A 25,860-nucleotide genomic window follows, 5' to 3' on the forward strand; every position below is an offset into this window, starting at 1 on the left:
ACATGGGACAGAGATCCTATAGTGAGCTAAGATTCAGCATCAAGGGATTGAGAAAAACCCTAGAATGAGCTGAGACTCAGCATCAAGGGATTGAGAAAACCTTCTTGACCAAAAGGGGGAAGAGTGAAATGAGACAAAGTGGCAATGGCTGAGAGATTCAAACAGGGTCGAAAGGTTATCCTGGAGGTTATTCTTATGCATTAAGTAGACATCACCTTGTTATTCAAGATGTAATGGAGAGGCTGGAGGGAAATGCCTGAAAATGTAGAGCTGTGTTCCAGTAGCCATGTTTCTTGAGGATGATTGAATAATGATATAGCTTTCACAATGTGACCGTGTGATTGTGAAAACCTTGTGTCTGATGCTCCTTTTATCTACCTTGTCAACAAACGAGCAGAACATACGGAATAAAAATAAATAATGGGAGAACAAATGCTAAAATAAATTTAGTTTGAAATGCTAGTGATCAATGAAAGCGAGGGATAAGGGGTATGGTAGGTATAATCTTTTCTTTTTCTTTCCTGTGTTCATTTATTTCTTTTCCTATTGTCTTTTTATTTCTTTTTCTGAATTAATGCAAATGTTCTAAGAAATGATGAATATGCAACTAAGTGATGATATTGTGAATTAATGATTATATATGTTGATGTTTTATTTGGTTTGTTAATTTTTTTAATTAATAAATAAAATTTTAAAAACTTTTAACTTATGTGTGAGACTAAAGCAAAAAATGCTTATTTGGTACAAAATTCATACTTTGACTAGCACATTTCCTAATATAACTTATGTAGACAGCTTAATTGAACACCATAAGGACATGGAACCTTGAGTAGGGCATGAGATTTTGTTGTTTTGTCCAGAGTGATGCCCCGATAAATCCCAGAGTAATTTGAACAGTGAATAAAAAAGCATTTGCATAGTCCCCTTTGGGGAATGATGAGAAAGGGGGAAAATTCAACTATCCCAGGCTGAATTCTTAATATTCTCACAAGCAGTGCAGACAATCAAAGCTATAGGCTGAGTCCCCAATCTTGGGGTTTGATCATACGAAACTTAACCCTTCAAAGGATAGGTTAAGCCTACTTAAAATTAGGCCTAAGAGTCACCCCCAAGAGAACCTCTTTTGTTGCTCAGATGTGGCCTCTCTGTCCAGCCAACACAACAAGCAGTCTCACCACCCTCCCCCTGCCTATGTGGGATATGACTCCCAGGGGTGTGGATCTTCCTGGCAGCATGGGACAGAAATCCTGGAATGAGCTGACACTCAGCATCAAGAGATTGAGAAAAACGCTAGAATGAGCTGAGACTCAGCATCAGGGCAGTGAGAAAACCTTCTCAACCAAAAGGGGGAAGAGTGAAATGCAATAAAATAAACCTTCAATGGCTGAGAGATTCCAAACAGAGTTGAGAGGTCATCCTGGAGGTTATTCTTACACATTAAATAGATATTACCTTGTTAGTCAAGATGTAGTGGAGAGGCTGGAGGGAACTGTCTGAAATTGTGGAGCTGTGTTCCAGTAGACATGTTTCTTGAATATGATTGTATAATGATATAGCTTTCACAATGTGACTGTGTGATTGTAAAAACCTTGTGTCTGATGCTCCTTTTATCTACCTTATCAACAGAGGGGTAAAACACATGGAATAAAGATGAATAATAGGGGGAACAAATGTTAAAATAAATTTAGAGTGAAATGCTGGTGATCAGTGACAGGAAGTGGTGAAGGGTCTAGCATGTATGAATTTTTTCTGTTTTCTTTTTATTTCTTTTACTGAATAGATGCAAATGTTCCAAGAAATGAGAATAATGATGAATATGCAACTATGTGATGATATTGCGAATTACTGATTAGATTTGTAGAATGGAATGATCAAAAGTTACCAATGTTTGCGTTTGGTGTTTTTTGGTATTTTAAAAAAACATTTTTTAAATTATTAAAAAAAAAAATTGGTCACTTAAAAATGGTTGAAATGATTTTCATGCTCTGTGAATTTTTTTTTCAAGTTAGTATTTTTAATTCCATTTTATAAATAAGCAACCTGATATTTATGGAAATTATCTTCTCAAAGTCTCATAGTGCTAGAACAAGCGTTCAAACCTCTTTTTTTTTTTTTTCTGAATTAACGGAAAAAAATTAACCCAACATTTAGAAATCATACCATTCTACATATGCAATCAGTAATTCTTAACATCATCACATAGATGCATGATCATCGTTTCTTAGTACATTTGCATCGGTTTAGAAGAACTAGCAACACAACAGAAAAAGATATAGAATGTTAATATAAAGAAAAAAAATAAAAGTAATAATAATAGTAAAAAAAAAAACCTATAGCTCAGATGCAGCTTCATTCAGTGTTTTAACACAATTACTTTACAATTAGGTATTATTGTGCTGTCCATTTTTGAGTTTTTGTATCTAGTCCTGTTGCACAGTCTGTATCCCTTCAGCTCCAATTACCCATTATCTTACCCTTTCTGTGTATTTTAATACACAGAATTAAAGAAAATAAAATTTTTAAAAAATTTAATTTTTTTAATTAAAGATAATAAATTAAAGATAATAAAAAAAAAAGTCAACTGATTTCTGGTATACTGCATCCCAACAGCCTTAAAACCAAAACACATACCTTCCACATAACGTTGACCCATGTACATGCGGTGCTTTTCTAAAGCTTTGTGTACATCCTGCTCTGACTCCATTTCAATTAAGGCATCACCCCTTCGCTTTCCATCTCTATTTAGGAGGAAATGAATTCCATTCTCAGCATTGTGGATTCTGCAGTCTAAAAATACATGAGTAGAATCAATTAAAAAGCCAATCAAACTTTTAGCTCAATTATAAGTTACTAAGAGTCCAATAGGAGACTAAACCAACAGGACTGTTTGTTTTCCAACAGGAAGACTAAACATAAACCAAAATTCCTTTACTCAAACTCCCATCACTGAAGACAACCAATTGCTAAAAGGTGATAGTCTTAAAACATTCCAAGCAAACCATAAGCTTACAAATTCCTGAATATTATGAAGTCTCATAACTAGGCAAGGCCCACCATAAAAAGCATTACGTTCATCTTGATGTTTCTATGATTAGTTTCACCAAGTCACTTAAGAATTAAAATATGCTTAGATCTATGCACAAATGTCTTCCTTTGTTAAAATCATACCATAAGAACTCTAAAATATCTCCTATAAGAATATTTTGCTATTGCATCTCCATGCTATATACTTATAATGAGAGCAAGTTGAAGATGAAAATGGCTTTATAAAATGCTTGACCTGCACAATGCTACACACATTAAGGTACTTAAAATATTAAGTAAAATCCTTTTGTAACATTTAAGGTGGCATCTTCTAAAAGCCTATTGAGAGAAAAATTAAGTCAGATACAGAAACTTTAAAACCAACTCCAGACTGGTAAACCTTCCAAACATGTTATTAAGGGAACTTTATTGCTTGACATTAAACGATCTTGTATTCTAAATTTTGGTACTACAAAAAGAGCATCTATCTCTTAACCCCATGATTTCCACGAACATCTTCAACTTTATGTACATATTAAAATTTCAGAGAAAACCGGCTCTTACCATTAAATCCTTTTGTGGCACTCAAAGCCTTTAAAACTGGCATACAAGTTGTACGCCTGGTTTTCACTAGGTATGAATATGCAACAAGCAAGAATAAACAATTCCCAACCATCAAATAGGATGTCTACAGGACAGCTTGAATTGGATTTCATAGAACTTTTACTCACACGAAATTATTTATTTAAAACATACAGAAAATATACCTGAGAAAAAATTAAGCACATCTTCCACAGTGCACGACCAGGGCAATCCTTGAGCTCGAATGAGATAAACATCATCCACTTCCTCTCCTAACTTGGATGGAGCCAGTTCATATTCAGGGTGTGGTGGAACATTTTCCAGGTACGTAGTTTTGGACTCCTTCCAAGAGAAATGAAGAATGTAAAAACATTTCTTAGACAACCTAATTAGAGAATGTTTATTTCTATAAACTAATACTCTAGATGTTAATTCTTAGGGCACAATTAATATCTCAGAGGCAAGAAGTTAACTTTACAAATATATCTCATCCTATTTTGGCCGAGATTGTGCATTCTAAATCAACAAACAGGTATCTCATATATCCTAATGGTTTGATAAGACATCAAGTTTATTCAGGGTTTGCCTGTAAATTCATTGGGCCCATTATACCTAAACAGTGTTTTTGTTAAGGCAGTACAAAAGGGGTCCCTTCAATCGGACAAGTATTTGAGTACTTCACATATATTACACACTATCTTAGATCCACATGTCAAAGAGCCTGCCATCTAGAATAAGACAGGCATCATACAAGGCAAAATGCTTTAAGGGCTATAATTAAGATAAAAACTTCTACAGGAATTCCAAACAGGTCACTAACAGAAAAGAATCAGGATATGACATGGGCTTTGAAAGAATGATAGAATTTTGACAGTGACAGACAAAGTACAGGACAACTCCAGCTCGAGAAGTGAAAAGAAATATGAACAAAAGTCCAACTGAAAAACAATTAATCCCATTTGGCTGAAGTGCAAAGTACAATTAGGAGCCAAAGACAATGAGCTGGCAAAAGGTGTTTGGTTCCACATTTACCAGGATGACTCAAGTATTAATACTAACATACATTAATATATTCTTAACTTGGTAGGCAAAGAGAAATTAATAAAAGACACTGAGTGAGTAAATCAACAACAAAGTAGGGTGCCTTGTAAAGATTAATCTGCCACACCAAATGAATAAAGGAAAGATAATAAACAGCAGTAGCAGCAGTATGAGGTAACAAGGACTTGTGTAGAAAGATGGTGTTATAATAGCTCTAGGAATCAGTTCTTACACCAGAACAACTATTAAGTTGGCATGAACTGTCTGAATCAACTATTTCAAACTCTGGAGTCTAGCAAAACACCATATTGCATGTAGGGCTGAGCAGGTGGAAAAGGTTGGTAAATTGTGATGAAGGCCAGTAAATTGCTCTCTCCTGTAGTGGATAAAAGCAGTCATCTCGGAGGCGGGGCCAAGATGGCAGCTTAGTAAGGTACGCGCGTCTTAGTTCCTCCTCCAGAGCAACTACTAGGTGAACAGAAACAGTGCAGAACAGCTCCCGGGGCCACGGCAGGGAATGGACACACAACATACCCCAGTCTGGACTGGCTAGACTGACTGTGAGACTCTGCTGCGGTGAGATCCCCAAGCGGCGCGCGCTTCCCTGAGTCGCAGCAGCTGGCGGCCGGAGCTCCTCCCTCCCTCTTTCCAGGGCCGGCTGAGAGTCTCGGAGAGGCAAGTTTCCCAAGCCGCGGCGGCCGGCGGCCCTCTTTTGCGGGCGGCTTCCAGGACCGGCTACGAGTCTCGGATCAGAGGGCTACCCAAGCCGCGGTGGCCGGCAACCGGCGCCCCTCCGCCATGGGCGGCTTCCTGGTCCGGTGGAGAGCTCCCCGGGCCGCGGCGGCCGGTGCCCCTCGCCCACAGGCGGCTTCCTGGTCCGGTGGCGAGCTCCCCGGGCCGCGGCGGCGGTGACCGGCACCCCTCCAGGGAGAGGAGGGAATCTGCGAGAGTGGCAGGGACTGGGTCCAACCAAACACCAATAAGGGCATTAATAAAGGAGCCACAGGGTCCCCTCAAGCCACGGTGGTTGGCGTCCCCACCACGCGCGGCCCCCCAGGCCAACTGAGAGAATTGGAACAGAAATCCCCAGGTCGCGGAGAACAGTGCCCCGGGGGGATCCCTTCCAAACACGTGAGACAAACGTGTGCCACGAGCGCCACCTACTGGGCAGGATAAGAAAAACAGAACGCAGAGATTTCACAGAAAAATCTTACAACCTGTTGGGTCAACACCCAGGGAAATCTGACTAAATGCCCAGACGCCAGCAGAAGATAACGGTCCACGCTCAGAAGATTGAAAATATGGCCTAGTCAAAGGAACAAACCAATAGTTCAAATGAGATACAGGAGCTGAGACAACTAATGCTGAATATACGAACAGAAATGGAAAACCTCTTCAAAAACAAAATCGATAAATTGAGGGAGGACATGAAGAAGACATGGGCTGAACAAAAAGAAGAAATAGAAAAACTGAAAAAACAAATCACAGAACTTATGGAAGTGAAGGATAAAGTAGAAAAGACGGAAAAAACAATGGATACCTACAATGATAGATTTAAAGAGACAGAAGACAGAATTAGTGATTTGGAGGATGGAACATCTGAATTCCAAAAAGAAACAGAAACTATCGGGAAAAGAATGGAAAAATTTGAACAGGGTATCAGGGAACTCAAGGACAATATGAACCGCACAAACATACGTGTTGTGGGTGTCCCAGAAGGAGAAGAGAAGGGAAAAGGAGGAGAAAAACTAAAGGAAGAAATTATCACTGAAAAATTCCCAACTCTTATGAAAGACCTAAAATTACAGATCCAAGAACTGCAGCACACCCCAAAGAGATTAGACCCAAAGGCGTTCTCCAAGACACTTACTAGTTAGAATGTCAGAGGTCAATGAGAAAGAGAGGATCTTGAAAGCAGCAAGAGAAAAGCAATCCGTCACATACAAGGGAAACCCAATAAGACTATGTGTAGATTTCTCAGCAGAAACCATGGAAGCTAGAAGACAGTGGGATGATATATTTAAATTACTAAAAGAGAAAAACTGCCAACCAAGACTCCTATATCCAGCAAAATTGTCCTTCAAAAATGAGGGAGAAATTAAAACATTCTCAGACAAAAAGTCACTGAGAAAATTTGTGACCAAGAGACCAGCTCTGCAAGAAATACTAAAGGGAGCACTAGAGTCAGATACGAAAGACAGAAGAGAGAGGTATGGAGAAGAGTGTAGAAGGAAGGAAAATCAGATATGATGTACATAATACAAAAGGCAAAATGGTAGAGGAAAATATTATCCAAACAGTAATAACACTAAATGTTAATGGACTGAATTCCCGATTCAAAAGACATAGATTGGCAGAATAGATTTAAAAACAGGATCCTTCTATATGCTGTCTACAGGAAACACATCTTAGACCCAAAGATAAACATAGGTTGAAAGTGAAAGGTTGGGAAAAGATATTTCATGCAAATAACAACCAGAAAAGAGCAGGACTGGCTATACTAATATCCAACAAATTAGACTTCAAATGTAAAACAGTTAAAAGAGACAAAGAAGGACACTATCTACTAATAAAAGGAACAATTAAACAAGAAGACATAACACCCATAAATATTTACGCACCAAACCAGATTGCCCCAAAATACGTCAGGAATACACTGCAAACACTGAAAAGGGAAATAGACACATATACCATAATAGTTGGAGACTTCAATTCACCACTCTCATCAATGGACAGAACATCTAGACAGAGGATCAATAAAAAAATAGAGAATCTGAATATTACTATAAATGAGCTAGACTTAATAGACATTTATAGGACATTACATCCCACAACAGCAGGATACACATTTTTCTCAAGCGCTCATGGATCATTCTCAAAGACAGACCATATGCTGGGTCACAAAGCAAGTCTTAACAAATTTAAAAAGATTGAAATCATACACAACACTTTCTCGGATCATAAAGGAATGAAGTTGGAAATCAATAATATGCGGAGTGTCAGAAAATTCACAAATACGTGGAGGCTCAACAACACACTCTTAAACAACGAGTGGGTCAAAGAATAAATTGCAAAAGAAATTAGTAAATACCTAGAGGCGAATGAAAATGAAAACACAACATATCAAAACTTATGGGACGCAGCAAAGGCAGTGCTAAGAGGGAAATTTATTGCCCTAAATGCCTATATCAGAAAAGAAGAAAAGGCAAAATGCAGGAATTAACTGTCCACCTGGAAGAACTGGAGAAAGAACAGCAAACTAATCCCAAAGCAAGCAAAAGGAAAGAAATAACAAAGATTAGAGCAGAAATAAATGAAATTGAAAACATGAAAACAATAGAGAAAATCAATAAGACCAGAAGTTGGTTCTATGAGAAAATCAATAAGATTGATGGGCCCTTAGCAAGATTGACAAAAAGAAGAAGAGAGAGGATGTAAATAAATAAGATCAGAAATGGAAGAGGAGACATAACTACTGACCTCACAGAAATAAAGGAGGTAATAACAGGAAACTATGAACAACTTTACGCTAATAAATACAACAATGTAGATGAAATGGACGGGTTCCTGGAAAGACATGAACAACCAACTTTGACTCAAGAAGAAATAGATGACCTCAACAAACCAATCACAAGTAAAGAAATTGAATTAGTCATTCAAAAGCTTCCTAAAAAGAAAAGTCCAGGACCAGACAGCTTCACATGTGAATTCTATCAAACATTCCAGAAAGAATTAGTACCAACTCTCCTCAAACTCTTCAAAAAAATCGAAGTGGAGGGAAAACTACCTAATTCATTCTATGAAGCCAACATCGCCCTCATACCAAAACCAGGCAAAGATATTACAAAAAAAGAAAACTACAGACCTATCTCTCTAATGAATATAGATGCAAAAATCCTCAATAAAATTCTAGCAAATCATATCCAACAACACATTAAAAGCATTATACATCATGACCAAGTAGGATTCGTCCCAGGTATGCAAGGATGGTTCAACATAAGAAAATCAATTAATGTAATACAGCATATCAACAAATCAAAGCAGAAAAATCACATGATCATCTCAATTGATGCAGAGAAGGCATTTGACAAGATTCAACATCCTTTCCTGTTGAAAACACTTCAAAAAATAGGAATACAAGGGAACTTCCTTAAAATGATGAAAAACCCACAGCTAATATCATACTCAATGGGGAAAAATTGAAAACTTTCCCCCTAAGATCAGGAACAAGACAAGGATATCCACTATCACCACTATTATTCAACATTGTGTTGGAGGCTCTAGCCAGAGCAATTAGACAAGAAAAAGAAATACAAGGCATCAAAATTGGAAACGAAGTAGTAAAACTATCACTGTTTGCAGACAATATGATACTATACGTCGAAAACCCGGAAAAATCCACAACAAAACTACTAGAGCTAATAAATGAGTACAGCAAAGTAGCAGGTTACAAGATCAACATTCAAAAATCTGTACCATTTCTATACACTAGCAATGAACAAGCTGAGGGGGAAATCAAGAAACGAATCCCATTTACAATTGCAACTAAAAGAATGAAATACTTAGGAATAAATTTAACTAAAGAGACAAAAAACCTATATAAAGAAAACTACAAAAAACTGTTAAAAGAAATCACAGAAGGCCTAAATAGATGGAAGGGCATACCGTGTTCATGGATTGGAAGACTAAATATAGTTAAGATGTCAATCCTACCTAAACTGATTTACAGATTCAATGCAATACCAATCAAAATCCCAACAACTTATTTTTCAGAAATAGAAAAACCAATAAGCAAATTTACCTGGAAGGGCAGGGTGCCCCGAATTGCTCAAAACATCTTGAGGAAAAAAACGAAGCTGGAGGTCTCGCGCTGCCTGACTTTAAGGCATATTATGAAGCCACTGTGGTCAAAACAGCATGGTATTGGCATAAAGATAGATATATCGACCAATGGACTCGAACAGGGTGCTCAGATATAGACCCTTTCATCTATGGACATTTGATCTTTGATAAGGCAGTCAAGCCAACTCACCTGGGACAGAACAGTCTCTTCAATAAATGGTGCCTAGAGAACTGGATATCCATATGCAAAAGAATGAAAGAAGACCCATATCTCACACCCTATACAAAAGTTAACTCAAAATGGATCAAAGATCTAAACATTAGGTCTAAGACCATAAAACAGTTAGAGGAAAATGTAGGGAGATATCTTATGAAACTTACAATTGGAGGCGGTTTTATGGACCTTAAACCTAAAGCAAGAGCACTGAAAAAGGAAATAAATAAATGGGAGCTCCTCAAAATTAAACACTTTTGTGCATCAAAGAACTTCATCAAGAAAGTAGAAAGACAGCCTACACAATGGGAGACAATATTTGGAAACAACATATCAGATAAAGGTCTAGTATTCAGAATTTATAAAGAGATTGTTCAACTCAACAACAAAAAGACAGCCAACCCAATTACAAAATGGGAAAAAGACTTGAACAGACACCTCTCAGAAGAGGAAATACAAATGGCCAAAAGGCACATGAAGAGATGCTCAATGTCCCTGGCCATTAGAGAAATGCAAATCAAAACCACAATGAGATATCATCTCACACACACCAGAATGGTCATTATCAACAAAACAGAAAATGACAAGTGCTGGAGAATAAACTTGGAATATGTCATTGGTAACAGAGTCCAGCAGGAGTTAGAAACAGGGTAAGATAATGGGTAATTGGAGCAGAAGGGATACAGACTGTGCAACAGAACTAGATACAAAAACTCAAAAATGGACAGCACAATAATACCTAATTGTAAAGTAATCATGTTAAAACACTGAATGAAGCTGCATCTGAGCTATAGGTTTTTGTCTTGTTTTGTTTTGTTTTGTTTTACTATTATTATTACTTTTATTTTTTTCTCTATATTAACATTCTATATCTTTTTCTGTTGCGTTGCTAGTTCTTCTAAACCGATGCAAATGTACTAAGAAACGATGATCATGCATCTATGTGATGATGTTAAGAATTACTGATTCCATATGTAGAATGGTATGATTTCTAAATGTTGGGTTAATGTCTTTTTTTCCGTTAATTAATAAAAAAAAAAAAAAGCAGTCATCTCCACTCTCATGGCAGGCAGTAGTGGGCTCTGGCCCCTGACATAGCTTGTTGATGTGAGAAAGAGATGTAAAAATCCACTTCCCTAAGATCTGGGATGGGGTGGGTTGGGGAACAGGCACGGCTGATCAGTGATCACTGCTTTTGATTAGCTACTTAGGATCCCTGGGGGACTGGCAGATGAGCTAATGTTCCAGCCAGCCCTGAACCAAAGTGGTGGAGGAGACTGAAAGAGGGTATGCTCCCTCAGAGCTGCAGAGGATAGTTTAAGGGCTACATTTGCTGGGCAAGAGCCCAATCAAGAAAGTACAGCTTTGTGTAGCCCAAGAAAAAGTTACTGGTCCCTTCCTGGCCCCTTTCTCATCCTGTCCCCAAGGCAGTTTGAAGAGGACAAGCATTCCCTTTATGGGTCCCTGGCCTTGTTCAGCTGGGAAAGAAGGACTTGGGAAAAGTTCGTCAGATGTGCCTACTCTCCAACCCCCAAAATTTGCTCTCCAGATGAAAGCAGCTTGAAAAAAGTAAAGCAGGGTTAATAAACTGAGGCAGAGAGCTTGGGGCAAAAGTTTACTGGCCTTAAGTCCAGCAGTGGAACACCTAGGAGTGGGAGAAGGTCTGTTTCCTGGGAAGTAGAAAAGGTATTCAAACTACTCTAAACAGAGGAACTCCTCAGGCCACCAGCAAGAACAAGTTCAGGACAAGACACAGGCCCCAAAAAGACAGGGAGAACCTTGCACTTAGCAAGTGTGCCTTGAGTTGACCTATCTGACAGGAGGTCCAAACTCAAAGAAGGGAGCACCAGCCATCACAAAGTCAATTTGCAAAGACAAAAACAGTGAAAGGGGTTTTTTGCTTTGGTTTACTTAGTTTTCTTAGCTTCTGACACCCAGGAAAATCTATTATATTGCCAACTGGTTAAAACTCAAGAAACAGACATCTCAGTGAATAAATCCAAGAATTAGCATTTTTAAATATCAAAATAAAATATTAACAATACAGTGTGGAACAAATAATTACAAGACAGACACAGAAAAAGAATATAATGGCCCCTCCAAAGAAAGAGGATAAAAACCCAAAAAGCATCAATGGAGAAAACCAGGTTGTGCACATATCAGACAGACTTTAAAATAATAATTTTCAATTTGCTCGAAGAGATAAAGGAAAATATAGAGGGAGAACTAAGTATTTCAGGGAATCAATGTGCTCAAAGAGATGAAGGAAAATCCAAAGAAAAAACTAAAGGATTTAAGTAAAGCAATGAATAAACAATATGAGATCTCAATAAAGAGACAGGCGTTTTAAAAAGGAGTTGAATACTGCAAAGTATTCAACTTATACAAAGAGTGTATAATTTCAGGTTATAGGGAAAAAAATGATATTGCATGCTCTGGGCTATGTTTAACAGGAAAACATCAACAGCAGCACAGTAATACCAGGGATACATAACAGGGTGAGGTAAAAGAGTTAGGGGGAGGTTTGAATTTTCTATTTGTTGAGGGTGTTTATTGGCTATCTTTCTCTTGGGAACAATGAAACTATCTAAAATTGAGAGTATTGATGGACTGGGGACTTTGGACATTATACACAGGCCCAGTAGATAGAGGTGGCTAAATGATGCACTGACTGAGAAGCAGATTGGCCAAGGATGGATATGACCAAACATGGCGCTGCTACAAAAAGAAACAAAGTTGTAAGGAAAAAAGTAATATTGTGAAGGAACCTGTGGGACATTTGGTGAAGCAAAATAAGCTAGAAACAAAAAAGCAAATACTGTATGATCTCACCGAGAAAGTACTTATTAAAAAACTGGGGCCTATTCAGTTTGAAACAGTGGTAAATGAAAGCGAGGGGTAAGAGGTATGGTATGTATAGTCTTTTTTTCTCTATTATCATTTTATTTCTTTTTCTGTTGTCTTTTTATTTCTTTTTCTAAACTGATGCAAATGTACTAAGAAATGATGAATATGCAACTATGTGATGATATTAAGATAACCGGGGCCTACATTATAAGCTCTTATAGCAGTTACATTTAGTCCAGAGTAGTAATTGTTATTTCTGGATTCTGAAGGGCTGTTTCATATATATGTATATAACCTGATATTTAGAGATAAGAATGAAGTTGATCCAGTCGGGATTAAGGTAATTTAGAAAACATGGGGTAAGCAAGACAGTGCTTATATTTTAGAACTTCACCTACTCTTTAAGACCAAAGGATGAAAGGTTTATTATGTCCAGAACCTAGGTTCTCTGTAGCACATATCTAACTCAACCTTTCTGGATAGCTCATTTAAAAAATCCAAATACAGAAAGCCAGGAACAAAAGTCTTTAATCCTATATAGTTTAATGTAATGCCTACATACATATCCCAGAGTATATTAAGCAGATAATCAAAAAGTACTGGCAAAGTCCCTTGAGGGATAGGAGATAAATTATGAAACTATTAAAGTTTACCACCAGGGAAACCCTGATACTGTGTCAAACATTAGGGACACCCAAATCAATAGGCCAAGGCCTTGATCTTGAAGCACAAGGCCTCCAGGAAGGGAGACTCCAGAGAATAGTGCCCCATATGAGGTCTTGGCCAAATGTGAAACCAGCCAGCCATTTCAGAGAAAGCCAGAATCAGACATGGAATTATCCAGGAAGAATTTGTGGACACTCCTTATGTCTGATGGGCATGATCCAAGGCTACTGCATAGAAAGCCTATGAGAGAGTTGTGGGATCTGTATAAACAGAACCACAGCCAGTCAGGACTGAGAGGGACAGAGAAGGAACACATTGGAGGAAATATCACTTCAGAGGCAAAGCCATTGAGGCTGGGGTCTGGAGTCAAGAAACCTCAAGCCACTCCCCCATCTACGTGGGACATGACTCCCAGGGGTGTGGACTTTTCTGGCAACATGGGAGAGAAATCCTAGAGTGAGCTGAGACTCAGCATCAAGGGATTGAGAAAACCTTCTCAACCAAAAGGGGTAAGAGTGAAATGAGACAAAAAAAAGTGTCAATGGCTGAGTGATTCCAAACAGAGTCAAGAGGTTATCCTGGAGGTTATTCTTAAGCATTAAATAGATATCACCTTCTTAATCAAGATATAATGGAGAGGCTGGAGGGAACTGCCTGAAAATGTAGAGCTGTGTTCCAACAGCCATGTTTCTTGAAGATGATTGTATAATGATATAGCTTTCACAATGTGACTGTGTGATTGTGAAAACCTTGTGTCCGATGCTCCTTTTATCTACCTTATCAACAGACAAGTAAAACAAATGGAATAAAAATAAATAATAAGAGGAACAAATATTAAAATAAATTTAGATTGAAATGCTAGAGATCAATGAAAGGGAGGGGTAAGGGGTTTGGTATGTATGAATTTTTTTCTGTTGTCTTTTTATTTTTTTCTGAATTGATGCAAATGTTCTAAGAAATTATCACAATGATGAATATGCAACAATGTGATGATATTATGAATTACTGATTATATATGTAGAACGGAATGATCATAATTAAAAAAAATAAACATAAAAAAAACCTCGGGCCAGAAGAGCAGACCACCCAAGCACATGAAAAACATGAGTTTGCCCCAAAGGCAGAGGACGGGCCTTCCACCTGGTTGCAGTGGAAGAGTCATGCCGCCTCAGGCCTCGAAGAGGGTGAAGCACATTCCTTGGGGTTTGGGGAGAGCCTGGCTGCCACCACATGGAGGGGTTGAGCGTGTGCCCTGGAGAAGGCAAAGAGGCCAGGTGCAAAAAATCCCAATGCTTGGAGAGGGTGGAGCCAAGAAAAAGGTGGTCTCCCCCAATGTCCCCCAAGGTTGCATTTGGAGAGAGGCAGGCCTCTGCATAGGCCCTTGGAAAGGGTGGGACTGCCACTTTCAGAAGCCCCAAAGATAAATGACTCTCAGACTTCGAAATCTAATGGATTTTGCCCTGTGGGTTTTTGAAACTGGGCTCTGATATACATATCCTTTGAATGTTCCTCTTTTATATGCTGGCAATAAATAACACGTTCTGAGTTTTACAGGTCCAGAACCAGAGGAGAATTTTGCCTTAGGAAAGACCACGCCTATAACTGACTTGATGAAATTTTATACTGTTTCTAACTTTGTACTTCATTTGTATTGCTACCAAAAGGTTTAAGGTTTTCTGATATTGTTATGGAATGAATGTGTTTTGCATTTGGAAAGAGCATGTCTTTTGGGGGTCCAAAGGGTGGAAGGTTCTGGTTTGAATCTACACTAGACCCCAGAAAAGCCATGTCCTTTAATCCTCATTCAATATTGCTGGGTGGGAGCATTGTGATTGTTCCCATGGAAATGTGACCCACCCAATTGTGAGTGGTAACTTTTAATTAGATGTTTTCCATGGAGGTGTTTCTCCACCCATTGAAGGTGGAGTTGCTTACTAGAATCCTTTTAAAAGAGGAAAGATTTTGGAGAGAGTCCTTTTTGTAGAGCCACGAGAAAGCCAGAAGATGCCACCATGTTTGCCATGTGCCCTTCCAGCTGAGAGAGAAACACTAAACTTCATCGGCCTTCTTGAACCAAGGTATCTTTCCCTGGATGCCTTAGAGTGGACATTTCTATAGACTTGTTTTAACTGGGACATTTTCTCAGCCTTAGAACTGTAAACTAGCAACTCAATAAATCCCCCCTTTTAAAAGTCATTCCATTTCTGGTATATTGCATTCTGGCAGCTAGCAAACTAGAACAGTCTCCAATGTCTTGGAGCAAAAACAAAAAATTATGGAACTGGAGCCCATTCCAAACATTACAATCTGTTCTATAACTGCTTGCTAAAATGTGCTTGGAAATTTATTGCTGTTTTATATATATGTTATATATATAAACATTTAAAAATAAAGTTAATAAGAAGAAACAATAAAAAAAGAGTTGAAGATCACAATAAGTGAAATAAGTTGAAGATTATAATAACTGAAATGAAAAATTCCGAGGAGATTTCAACAGATTAGACATAGCAGAAGAATCAGTGAACTTGAAGACAAATGAGTGAGGCTGAGGAACGGAAAGAAAAAAGAATTATAAACAGCAAAAATAGCCTAAGAGACCTCTAGGAAACCATCATGCATACCAATATACATATTATGGCAGTCTTAATAGGAGAAGAAAACGAAAGTGGTAGAAACATTATTTAAGGAAATAATGACAGAAAATGTCCCAAACTTAGCAAAAAACATGAATATGCACATATTCATGAAGCTAAATATTCATGAAGCCAAAGAACACTGAACAGGATAAACCTGAAGAAAAACATACACCATCACCCATTGAACAAACTGTCATATATTGAGCAAACTATTGAACGCAAAGGACAAAAGGAGAATTCTGAAAGCTGCAAGAGAAAAGCAACATGTTATGTACAAAGGAATCCCAATTAAATTAGGTGCCAACTGCTCAACAGACATCATGGAGAGGAGAAGGCAGTGGGTGGAAATACTTAAAGTACTGTAAGAAAACAGGAGCCAATCAATCATTTTATATGCAGTGAGATTTTTCTTTCAAAATGAGGAAGAAATTAAGACAGTCCCAGAAAAACACAAGCTGAGGGAGTTAATCATCACTAGACTACCCTACAAGGAATGTTAAAGGGACTTCTTTCTACACACTGAAAGCAAAGAACATTAGAGTGATGGTCTCCAGTAAAGGTAACCATTTGTGAAAATATAAATGTCAGTAGTAATGGGTTATATTTTTTGGTAACTATACTTATTTCCTACAGGTGATAAATGCAAATGTATAAAAAAGTATTGATAAATCTATGGTTTCAAAAATGCAGCACACAAAGATGTAATTTATAACATGTGCAAAAAAAAGTGTGGGGATGGGATGGGGAAGCCTAGGAACAGTGTATATGTACTCTACTCAAATCAGTTAGTACCAAATCAAATATGATTGCTATATATTTAGGATGTTAAATTTTAACCCACTGTAGCCACAAGGTAAATGTATGAAATATATACTGCAGAAATGAGATGGAACTCAATATGGTAAAATATTAAAAAAAAAAAATCAAATAAATATGAAATTAAGTATTAATGAAAAAAAGGTTTAAGACTTATAAAGACAAATAGCAAAATGGGAGGAAAAAGTCCTGTATTATTAGTAGTGACTTTAAATGCAATAGATTAAAGTCCCCAGTCCAAAGGCAGAGACTGGCAAAATGGATGAAAAAGCGTAATTACGCTGTTTAAAAGAGACTTCTCTTAACTTAAATGACATAAGTAGGTTGAAAGTGGAAAGGTAGAAAAACTACAAACTATGCAAGTAGTAACCAAAAGAAAACAGCAGTAGCTATACTAATATCAGACAAAGTAGGCTTTAAGTCAAAAATTGTTAATGAGGGACAAAGAAGATTGTATACTGATAAAGGGGACAATTCAACAAGACATAACAATTATAAATACATATGCACCAAACAGCAGATCCCCAAAATATATGAAGCCAGTACTGACATATATGAAGGGAGAAATAAGATGGCTCTACATGAATAGTATGAGATTTTACTAAACTCTCAATAATGAACAGAACTAGACAGAGGATCAACAAGGAAACAGAAGACTTGAGTAATATGCAAACCAACTAGACCAGAGAGACATATATAGAACACTTACCCCAACAATAACAGAGAGCACATTGTTCTCAAGTGCACATGGATCGTTCTCCAGGATAGACCGTATGCTTAGTCACAAAACAAGTCTCAAACTTAAAAATACTGAAATTATACAATGTATCTGTTCCCACTACAATGGAATGAAACTAGAAATCAATAGCAGGGAGAAAAGGAAAAATCACAAATAGATGAAAATTAAACACTGTACTCTTAACCAATGAATGGGTTTAAAGATGAAATCACAAGGGAAGTGAGGAAATATCTTGAGGTGAATTAAAATGGAAACACAACATCAAAACTTACAGAATACAGCAAAGACCGTGTTTTAGCTCTAAACGCTTACCCTGAGAAAGAACAAAGATTTTAAATCAGGGACCTAAAACTGGAAGAACTAAAAAAAAGAAGAGCAATCTAAACCCAAAGCAAGCAAAAGGAAAGAAAGAGCACTAAAAAAAAAAAAAAAAGGCTTAAATAATCAACAAAACCAAAAGCTGGTACTCTGAAAAAATCAGTAACATTGACAAACCTTTAGCTAAACTGACAAAGTTTTAAAAAAGGAGAGGATACAAATAATTAAAATCAGAAATGAAAACAGGGACACTACCAGCCCCACCAAAATTAAAAGAACTGTAAGATGATACTTTGAACAACTCTATCACCAACAAATTAGGCAACCTAGATGAAATGGAAAAATTTTTAGAAACGCACAAACTATCTACTATGACTTAAAAAACAAAAGATCTCAACAAGCCAATAACTACTAAAAAGACTGAATCAAAAACCTACCAACAAAGAATAGCCCAGGACTAGATGGCTTCACAGAGGAATTTTACCAAACATTCCAAGAAAAATTAACACCAATAGTGCTCAAATTCTTGCAAAAGAGGGAAGACTCCCTAGTTCATTCTATGAAACCAACATCACAGTCATACCAAAGCCAGATAAAATACAATAAAAAAAGAAAATTCTAGACTAATATATCCTATGAATATAGATACAAAAATCCCCAAGAAAAACTAGCAAACCAAATCCAACACCATTTTAAAAGAATTATATACATGATCAAAGTGGGATTTACCCCAAGTATCAGTTCAATATAAGAAAATTAATTAATGTAATACATCACATTAACAGAACAAAGGGGAAGCAAGTGTATGATGACATCAATTGATGTAGACAAAGTGTTTTTAGTTTACTAAGGCTGCCAGAATGCAACACACTGGACTTGCATTTATAAAGGAGATTTCTTTAGCTACAAATTTACAGTTCCTCAGAGGAAAGGCAGCTAGCTTTCATTTGGGTTTCTCTGTCACACGGGGAGGCACATGGCGACATCTGTTGGCGCTTTCTCCTGGCTTATGGGTTCAAACAGCTTTCCCCAGTGTGTTTCCTCTCTCCATCTCCAAATGTCTGCGATTATGTCAGCTCTGACCACTAAGTTGAGGTGTGCTGAGTTCCTGAGCTCCTTCTCTCTCTTCTGACCTCTCCTTTTAAGCCTCATTCATTGAGTAAAGGACTCCCCTTGGCTGACCACACATGTAATCAGCCATAGAAAAAATTCATATCCTGATATAAGTCCACAGCAACAGAGTTGAGTACCATCACTTGGCCAAGTTGAATCTAACTATTACAGAGTCCACCCTTCGTTAACATGGTGACTATACATATCACATATCACTGCAAGCCATACTTATCTCCTAACAGAAAACAAATATCATTGTTTCAAAGCTACTGTAATCAACACAATATGGTACTTACCCAAGGACAGACATAGAACCAAGAGGATGGTACTGAGAGCTCAGAATTCAATCCTCATATTTATAGCCAACTGATTTTTGACAAGGGAGCAAAGCCTACTCAATTAGGAAAGAGAAGTGTCTTCAACAAATGGTGCTGAGAAAACTGGATATTCATTCACAAAAGAAAGAGGGACAACTCTGACCTCACACTTTATAAAAAAAAAAATCAACCAAAAATAGATCAAAGATTTAAATATAAAAACCAGGATTATAAAATCCCTAGAAGAAAACAGAGGGAAGCATCTTAAGGTTCTTATGTATGGCGATGGCACAAACAAAAAAGAAAAAATAGATAAATGGGACTTCATCAAAATTAAAAGCTTTTGTGCATCAAAGTACTTATCATGAACGTTAAATGACAACCTGCACAATGGGAGAAAGCATCTGGAAACCACAGATCTGATAAAAGTTAAACATCAAGAATACATAAAGAAATCCTCCAACAAAAAAGACAAACAACCCAATTAAAAATTGGGCTGGGTGGTGCAACAGTGGCTCAGTGGCAGAGTTCTCACCTGCCGTGATGGAGACTGGGTTCGAGTCCTGGTGCCTGCCCACGTTAAAAAAAAAAGGGGGGGGGGGGAGACTTCAACAGACATTTCTCAAAAAAAATAAAAAATAAAAAATGGCCAAAAAGTATATCAAAAGAAAATGCAAATCAAAACCACAATGAGCTACCACTTCACACCACTAGAATGGCTACTATTAAAGAAAAGGAAAATTACAAGCATTGGAGAAGATGTGGAGAAATAGGGACACTTATTCACTGCAGGTTGGGAACATAAAACTGTGTGGCCGCTGTGGAAGATGGTTTGGAGGTTCCTCAGAAAGTTAAGTACAAAATTACCATATGCCCTAGCAATCCCTCTTCTAGGTGTATACATAAAAATTGATAGGAATTAAACATATATCTGGACACTGATGTTCAAAGCAGTATTATTCACAACTGTCAAAAGATGGAAGCAACCCAAGTGTGCATCAACTGATGAGTAGATAAACAAAATGTGGTCTATATTGACAATGGAGTACTAGTCAGCTATAAAAATAATGAAGTTTGATACATGTGATAACATGAATGAATCTTGAGTGAAACAAACCAGACACGAAAGGAGAAACATTGTATTATCTCACTGACCTGTTAGAATAATCAAATTTAGAGTCAGAATTTAGAATAGAGGCCAGGGTAGAGGTAGGGAATAGGGAGTTAAGGCTTAAAATGTTCAGTTTCTATATGGGACTTTGGAAAAGTTTTAGCAGTGGATGGCGTTGACAGTAGCACAAAGCTGTGAATGTAATTAAAAGTCTCAATTATATACCTGAATGTGGTTAAAGGGGACACTTTAGGTTGTACTGGTTACTAGAATTAAATTTTTTTTTAAATGCATGGAATTGCGCATCAGAAACAGTGACCCGCGTTAAATAACGGACTATACGCAATTATGAAAATCATCCACTGTAACCAATGCGCCACATGATGTAAAATGTTAATAACAGAGTGTTTATGGGAGCCCCTTATTTTATGCATGATTGTCTGTAAACCCACAGCTTCTCAATTAAAAAGATGGGGAGCTATATTTTATAAGACTAAGCAAAATCTGGAATTTAGTAAGAAGCCAACAAGCACTACAACCTTCAAATTGGGAAGACATCTCAAGGCTTTAAAACTTAAACTGTATTATACCAAGATCAGAGATAATACATTTCTCTGTACAGGTATCATCATTTCCATGAAGTGTTACACCTCCAATGATAAACGAAAGCGTACACACAGTGTCTAACAAATTGCAGATGCTCAACAAATTATATTAAAGCCAATTTCACTGGGAAAAAAATGACTTAAAGAGTGAGGTCATCTCACAAGGCTTTAGACATAGTTTGTGGTTTTTTTAACTTTCCCATTTTCCCAGAATTCCATAGGCTTCACAAGCGCTACAGAAAAGGGCAGCAGAAAGTAATTAAAATCAATTAGCTCAGCTACTGGCAGAAAGCAGCCGTGCTGATTAGCCTCCCGATTTCCTTAAGTTGAAGGAATAGTACACACTGAATTAAGATAAATATAACCAAAGGCATCACGGGCTAGGGAGTCAAAAATTGCGCTGGTACTTCCCAGATGCCACGTAATCAACGAAGAGAAACCTTCCTACACGGCATAAGATATTTGCAGTCTGAGCTCTTCATGTACACACTGACTGACTTAAAAAAAAGTAAGAAAAAAAGACAGGAAGACACTGTTGGCTCCACTCCTAGGTCTCCCAAATCACAGCCTCAGCCCTGCACTTGCCCTCCCCTATCAAACATTCTACAAACTGTCCTTCCGGCCGACAGAGACTCACTCCAGGTCCGGAAGGACCTTCAGTCGGAGAGGCAGAGGTACAGAGGTGACCTTCGCTAAACTGGGGCAGCCTGCTCTTCCTCGGGGCCCCGGGGAAGCAGGGCGCGCTGGGGACGAGCCTCTCTCCTCACGAGCCGATCCCACGCAGCCGCGTGCGTGAACCTCCGCGTGGGCCGCGGACCGCGAGGCGCGCCGAGCTCCGCCTGGGCCTACCGCTCGGGCTGCACGGAAACGCCCAACCCTCCACCGGGCCCGGCCTCCCACCTTCATGACCACCGGGCGGGGAGCGGGAAGGATGCTGGGTTGGGGCAGCAACAGCCGCACAAAACCTACCATGGGCCCGGCGGCAAACAAGGCCTCAACATTCACCCCCAGCCACACGGACACTGCCCCACCGAGCACAGACTCGAGGGGAGAACAAAACAACGATAAAACCCGAGGCCTGGAGAGCTCCCCTTGTTCCGGGACCCAATAGGAGGACGGGGCGGGCGGGGAGCCGGGGATGAGAGGGTGGGAGAGCGAGGCGCGTGCCGCAGAGGGAGTGCACGCGGAGACGCGTGGCCGCGCGCGGCCGGGAAGGTCCGCGCCGCAGCTCCCTGCGCCCACGTACCTGGCTGTATCCCCGCGCCGGGCCCGCGGCCGCCGCCAGCGACTGCGGCAATAGCGGGGCTCGCAGGGCTGGGTAGGAAGCGGCGGCCGCGGCGGCGGCGGACGCGGACGCGGACGCGGGGGGAGGCCCCGCCAGCCTCCCGGCGGGAGCAGACCCGGTTTGAAGGCCACGGGTCTGGGAGGCGGCGGCCGCAGCAGCCCCGAGCAGCAGCAGCAGGCGGCGGCGGCCCGAGACGCTCGAGGGGAAGGAGCCGGCAGCCGAGTAGAAGGGCAGGCACGCGGCGCCGGTGCGCCGGCAGCTGCTGCAGTTGCAGCCGCAACCTCGGAGCAGAGCCCCGAGCACCCAGCGCGTCCCGGCCATGGACTCCGGAGGCGGCGCGGGGCCTGGAGACGGCTGCGACTGCAGCGCGAGCGGAGGGGAAGCGGAATCCAGGGCCGGGGAGGGGGACTCGGGCACATGCGCCAGCGGCAGCGGGGACCGCGGCGAGGAGGCGGAGGAGAGCGCGCCGCCCTCCGGGTCTCCGCCCTCGGGGCGGGGCTGCCCGCGGCCGACGGTTAGTGCCCGGCCCCGCCAGCGCGGCCTCGGTGTGCTTTCCCTCGGGGAAACGGAGGCCTGAAGCGGACCGGGCGAGAGCTTCCTGCTCCGGGTAGGGCCGGGACCTGGGCGGCCGCGCTCGGCGCCCCGGAAAAGCGTGACGTGAGGGCTGGGGGGCCGTTTCTGGAAGGAGTTGTGAGAGGCCCTGGTTACGGCAAGACCTTGGGGTAATGTCATGGAAGGTCTGGTACACATTCTCTCGTCAAGCCCGAGACAGAAGCAAAAAGCCAACTGTTCTTGTTTTAAAATGAAATATTTAGTATTTATTGTAACGGATATTAACAAAGTGTACTAAGTATATTTATTATTATGTATATTAACAAGTAATAATGACTATTAAGAAAGACAAAACCTCCTCTAATGAGAATGTGTTCACAAGTGGACCTGCAGAGGTTTGCAAAAATAAAAATTGGTTTTGCAGTTTTCTCTCAGCTGTGGCCAGACCTGTCACAGATAAATGGGGGTAAAGGATAAAAAAAATGGAGAGAGCTAATATTTTTTAAAACTTGTGGGAAATTTCAAGGGTGACGAGTATAATTAACTTCCAGAACTTAAAAGAAATTACAAACATTTTTCAATCTTGTTTCGCCTATCCCCTCTTCCACACAAAACATTTTTTTTCTCTGCTAGAATATTTGAAAGCAAACCTCAAGGTTCATATCAATCACATTTTCAGTATTAATTTTAAACTGATAAGGATTTAAAGGAGGAGGAAATATCTTGATGAATTGTTTTTGAGGTGTTTAAGACGATCGTGTATCACCTTTGACTTGTTTATCCTGACCTACTTGTAGGTAAAAGAAAGCCCAATATTTTCAGAAAACCCTTTTCTCACCGAAAAAGCAAAGAACAGGAAAAATTGTGACTGGCCAAAGAGAAGGCTCTTCCTCATCTGAAATATTTAGGACTCTTATGAATTGTTTTTTCTCTTAATCTTCTCTTTCAAGAAGGAAAATGCAGTTACTCTTAAGTAAGGGTTAACCCTTTGTAATAGATTATCACTGTAAATCACAAATTGTAGACATGTTGGGAGATCCTGCCCATTTTTTATCTTTCCCTCATTTTTTTTAATAGCAACATAGTCCATAATGTGTAAATCTGAATGGATAAGAAACTAAATTACATGGAAAGAAAGCATTATAGTTTATAATCAAGGGTAACACCTAAGCATTATAATAGACACTTTAATTTTTAACTTAAAGAAAATTGGGGATCATATAAGGAAGAAAGGGAACTAACTTTTTCACACTTATTTGTCCAACATTCAACTTGTTTTTTGTGTTCCAGGCACTGTGCTGTGCTCTGTGGATTCGGAAATATATAGGCTTACAGACTAAGTATCGAAGTGATGTTTTGATGTATAAATATCTAGATTTATAATTTTGTAAGTTGAGACTAAAGACTTATGGAACACCATATTTTAAAAGTTGAATGCTATTATTATTATTATTATTTTTTGCCTGGACAGGCACCAGGAACAGAACCCCGGTCTTGGGCATGGCAGGCGAGAACTTTACCTGCTGAGCCACCATGGCCTGCCTGAGTTGTTATTATTTTAAACACAAATAACTATATCTTGCTCTCTCTGAGGGTAGTTCTTTAATTTTTTATTATGGAAATAAAAACTTTCCTTTGGACAAAAAAATTCACATTGAGAGACTGCTTTTGATTAAGGTGGTTGTAATGGAAACAAAGAGAAGAAAAACCTGAAAGATTTTTTAGGAGGTGGAATCCATAGGACTTAAGGCTTCATTGGAATGAGAAAAGGAAAGGTGTTTTCTACACTTTTGTTATTTAGAGTTGGGAGGGGTAGATGGGAAGGTTTAGAATTAAATAGAAAGATTTGGGAAACAAACCAACCTTCATTTTGTTTTATGTTTACTTTGTATTAAGTCAGATGTCTAACCTAGAACTATTTGGGGGTTGGTATAGATGAAGCCACAGTCTTGGATGAAATTGCCTAAGATTAAGCTTAGAGTAAGAAGAGAATGCAGCCTAGAAACTAGTCTTGAGGCACTATAATATTTAATGGCCTATGGAAGAAAATAAGCCTTTAAGGAAGAGAAAGGTGAGATTAAGGAAAATTAAGAGAAGCCAAAGAGTAGTTACAGAATGAAAGGCTTGGTTCTCAATAGTTAATACTTTAATCATCATGTGAGATGAGAACAGAACAAAAACGTTAGATTTAGTGATGTGGGAAGGCTTTAGTAAACTTATCCACAATTGTTTAGGTTAGTGGTAGCAGAGGCCAGTTAGAATACAGCAGAGGTGAGGAAATGGAAATGGAAGTGAAAGAAGTTTGATATTGTTGGTGAAGGTGTTGGTGAAAGGCTAAGGCAGTAAAATTATAGGTCAAAAGCGAGGTTTGTTTTATTTTGATTAAGTTTGGTGAAATTAGAGTTAAAATGATGTTCAGAAAGATTCAGTTGATAAAGACTGAGTAACTAGGAGAAAATAGGCATGATTGATGGATATACAGTGCTATATAAAAGCCTAATTCTCTGACAAGAATTTCTAAGGTAGTGCTAAGTCTAAATGGAAAGAAGCACTCTAGATTTGGGGGAGAAAGAAGGAAGGAGAAAAAAAACACCCCCCATTCGTAGGAAAGAATGTTCGAAAGAATCCCTGATAACTTTAAAGGGCACATTATCATGTGCTAGCTGAGAGAGAAGCTGGAAGAAAGTAATAATTCTGATTGCTAAAAATAAATTAAGGAACTATTTTATTGTCTATGTCCCTCAGTTCTAGAGTTGGTCTCACAGGGACCCACTCCACAGACTTTTTTGCATTTGAAAGAAACTAAAAAAATCATGAACCATGGATGTCAATAAGCCTAGGGTGGCAAAAGGAAAAGGGACTGAAGTGCAAGTACCATAAAGAAATGGCTCCCATTTGTGTAACCCACTAAGATTGAAGGAAGAAGTTTATTAGGTTAAGTAGATACAAGAGAACTTCAGGAATGGGGGCTACACCATCACTGCCTCATTCTTTTATCAGACAACAAAAACTATCCACTAGAACCGCAAGCTCAAAGATTTCTTTGTTGCTCTGTAATGTGTTTTCTTAGATCAGCTTTGTTAGTTGGTCTGTATCCACTCTTTTTTCCTTTTTTTAAATTGAGAAATCTTCACATGCATAACATTATATAC

At 39.1% G+C, this 25,860-nt stretch overlaps 2 protein-coding genes across 3 annotated transcripts in view; one reads left to right on the plus strand and one right to left on the minus strand.

Moving 5' to 3' along the window:
* GRSF1 (G-rich RNA sequence binding factor 1) overlaps window positions 1-22,602 on the minus strand; it is a 60,085-nt gene extending 37,483 nt beyond the window's left edge. Inside the window, exons 1-3 of one of the 2 annotated variants that reach the window (XM_077137055.1) lie at window positions 22,118-22,602; window positions 3,792-3,948; window positions 2,632-2,787 (exon numbers count right to left, since the gene is read on the minus strand). In XM_077137055.1, the coding sequence (XP_076993170.1) occupies window positions 2,632-2,787; window positions 3,792-3,948; window positions 22,118-22,477 (673 nt within the window). In that variant the 5' untranslated portion in view covers window positions 22,478-22,602. Of the gene's footprint in view, window positions 1-2,631; window positions 2,788-3,791; window positions 3,949-21,840; window positions 21,996-22,117 lie in introns of those variants that run through there. The other variant, XM_077137056.1, reaches the window with a different exon arrangement.
* Window positions 22,603-22,641: 39 nt separating this feature from the next.
* Window positions 22,642-25,860, plus strand: part of MOB1B (MOB kinase activator 1B) — a 160,305-nt gene continuing 157,086 nt past the window's right edge. Inside the window, exon 1 of the mRNA XM_077137058.1 lies at window positions 22,642-22,763. The gene's annotated coding sequence lies outside the window, so the exon portion shown is untranslated. The remainder of the gene's footprint in view (window positions 22,764-25,860) is intronic.

Source organism: Tamandua tetradactyla, chromosome 19, assembly GCF_023851605.1.
Source record: "Tamandua tetradactyla isolate mTamTet1 chromosome 19, mTamTet1.pri, whole genome shotgun sequence".
Lineage (NCBI taxonomy): Eukaryota > Metazoa > Chordata > Mammalia > Pilosa > Myrmecophagidae > Tamandua > Tamandua tetradactyla.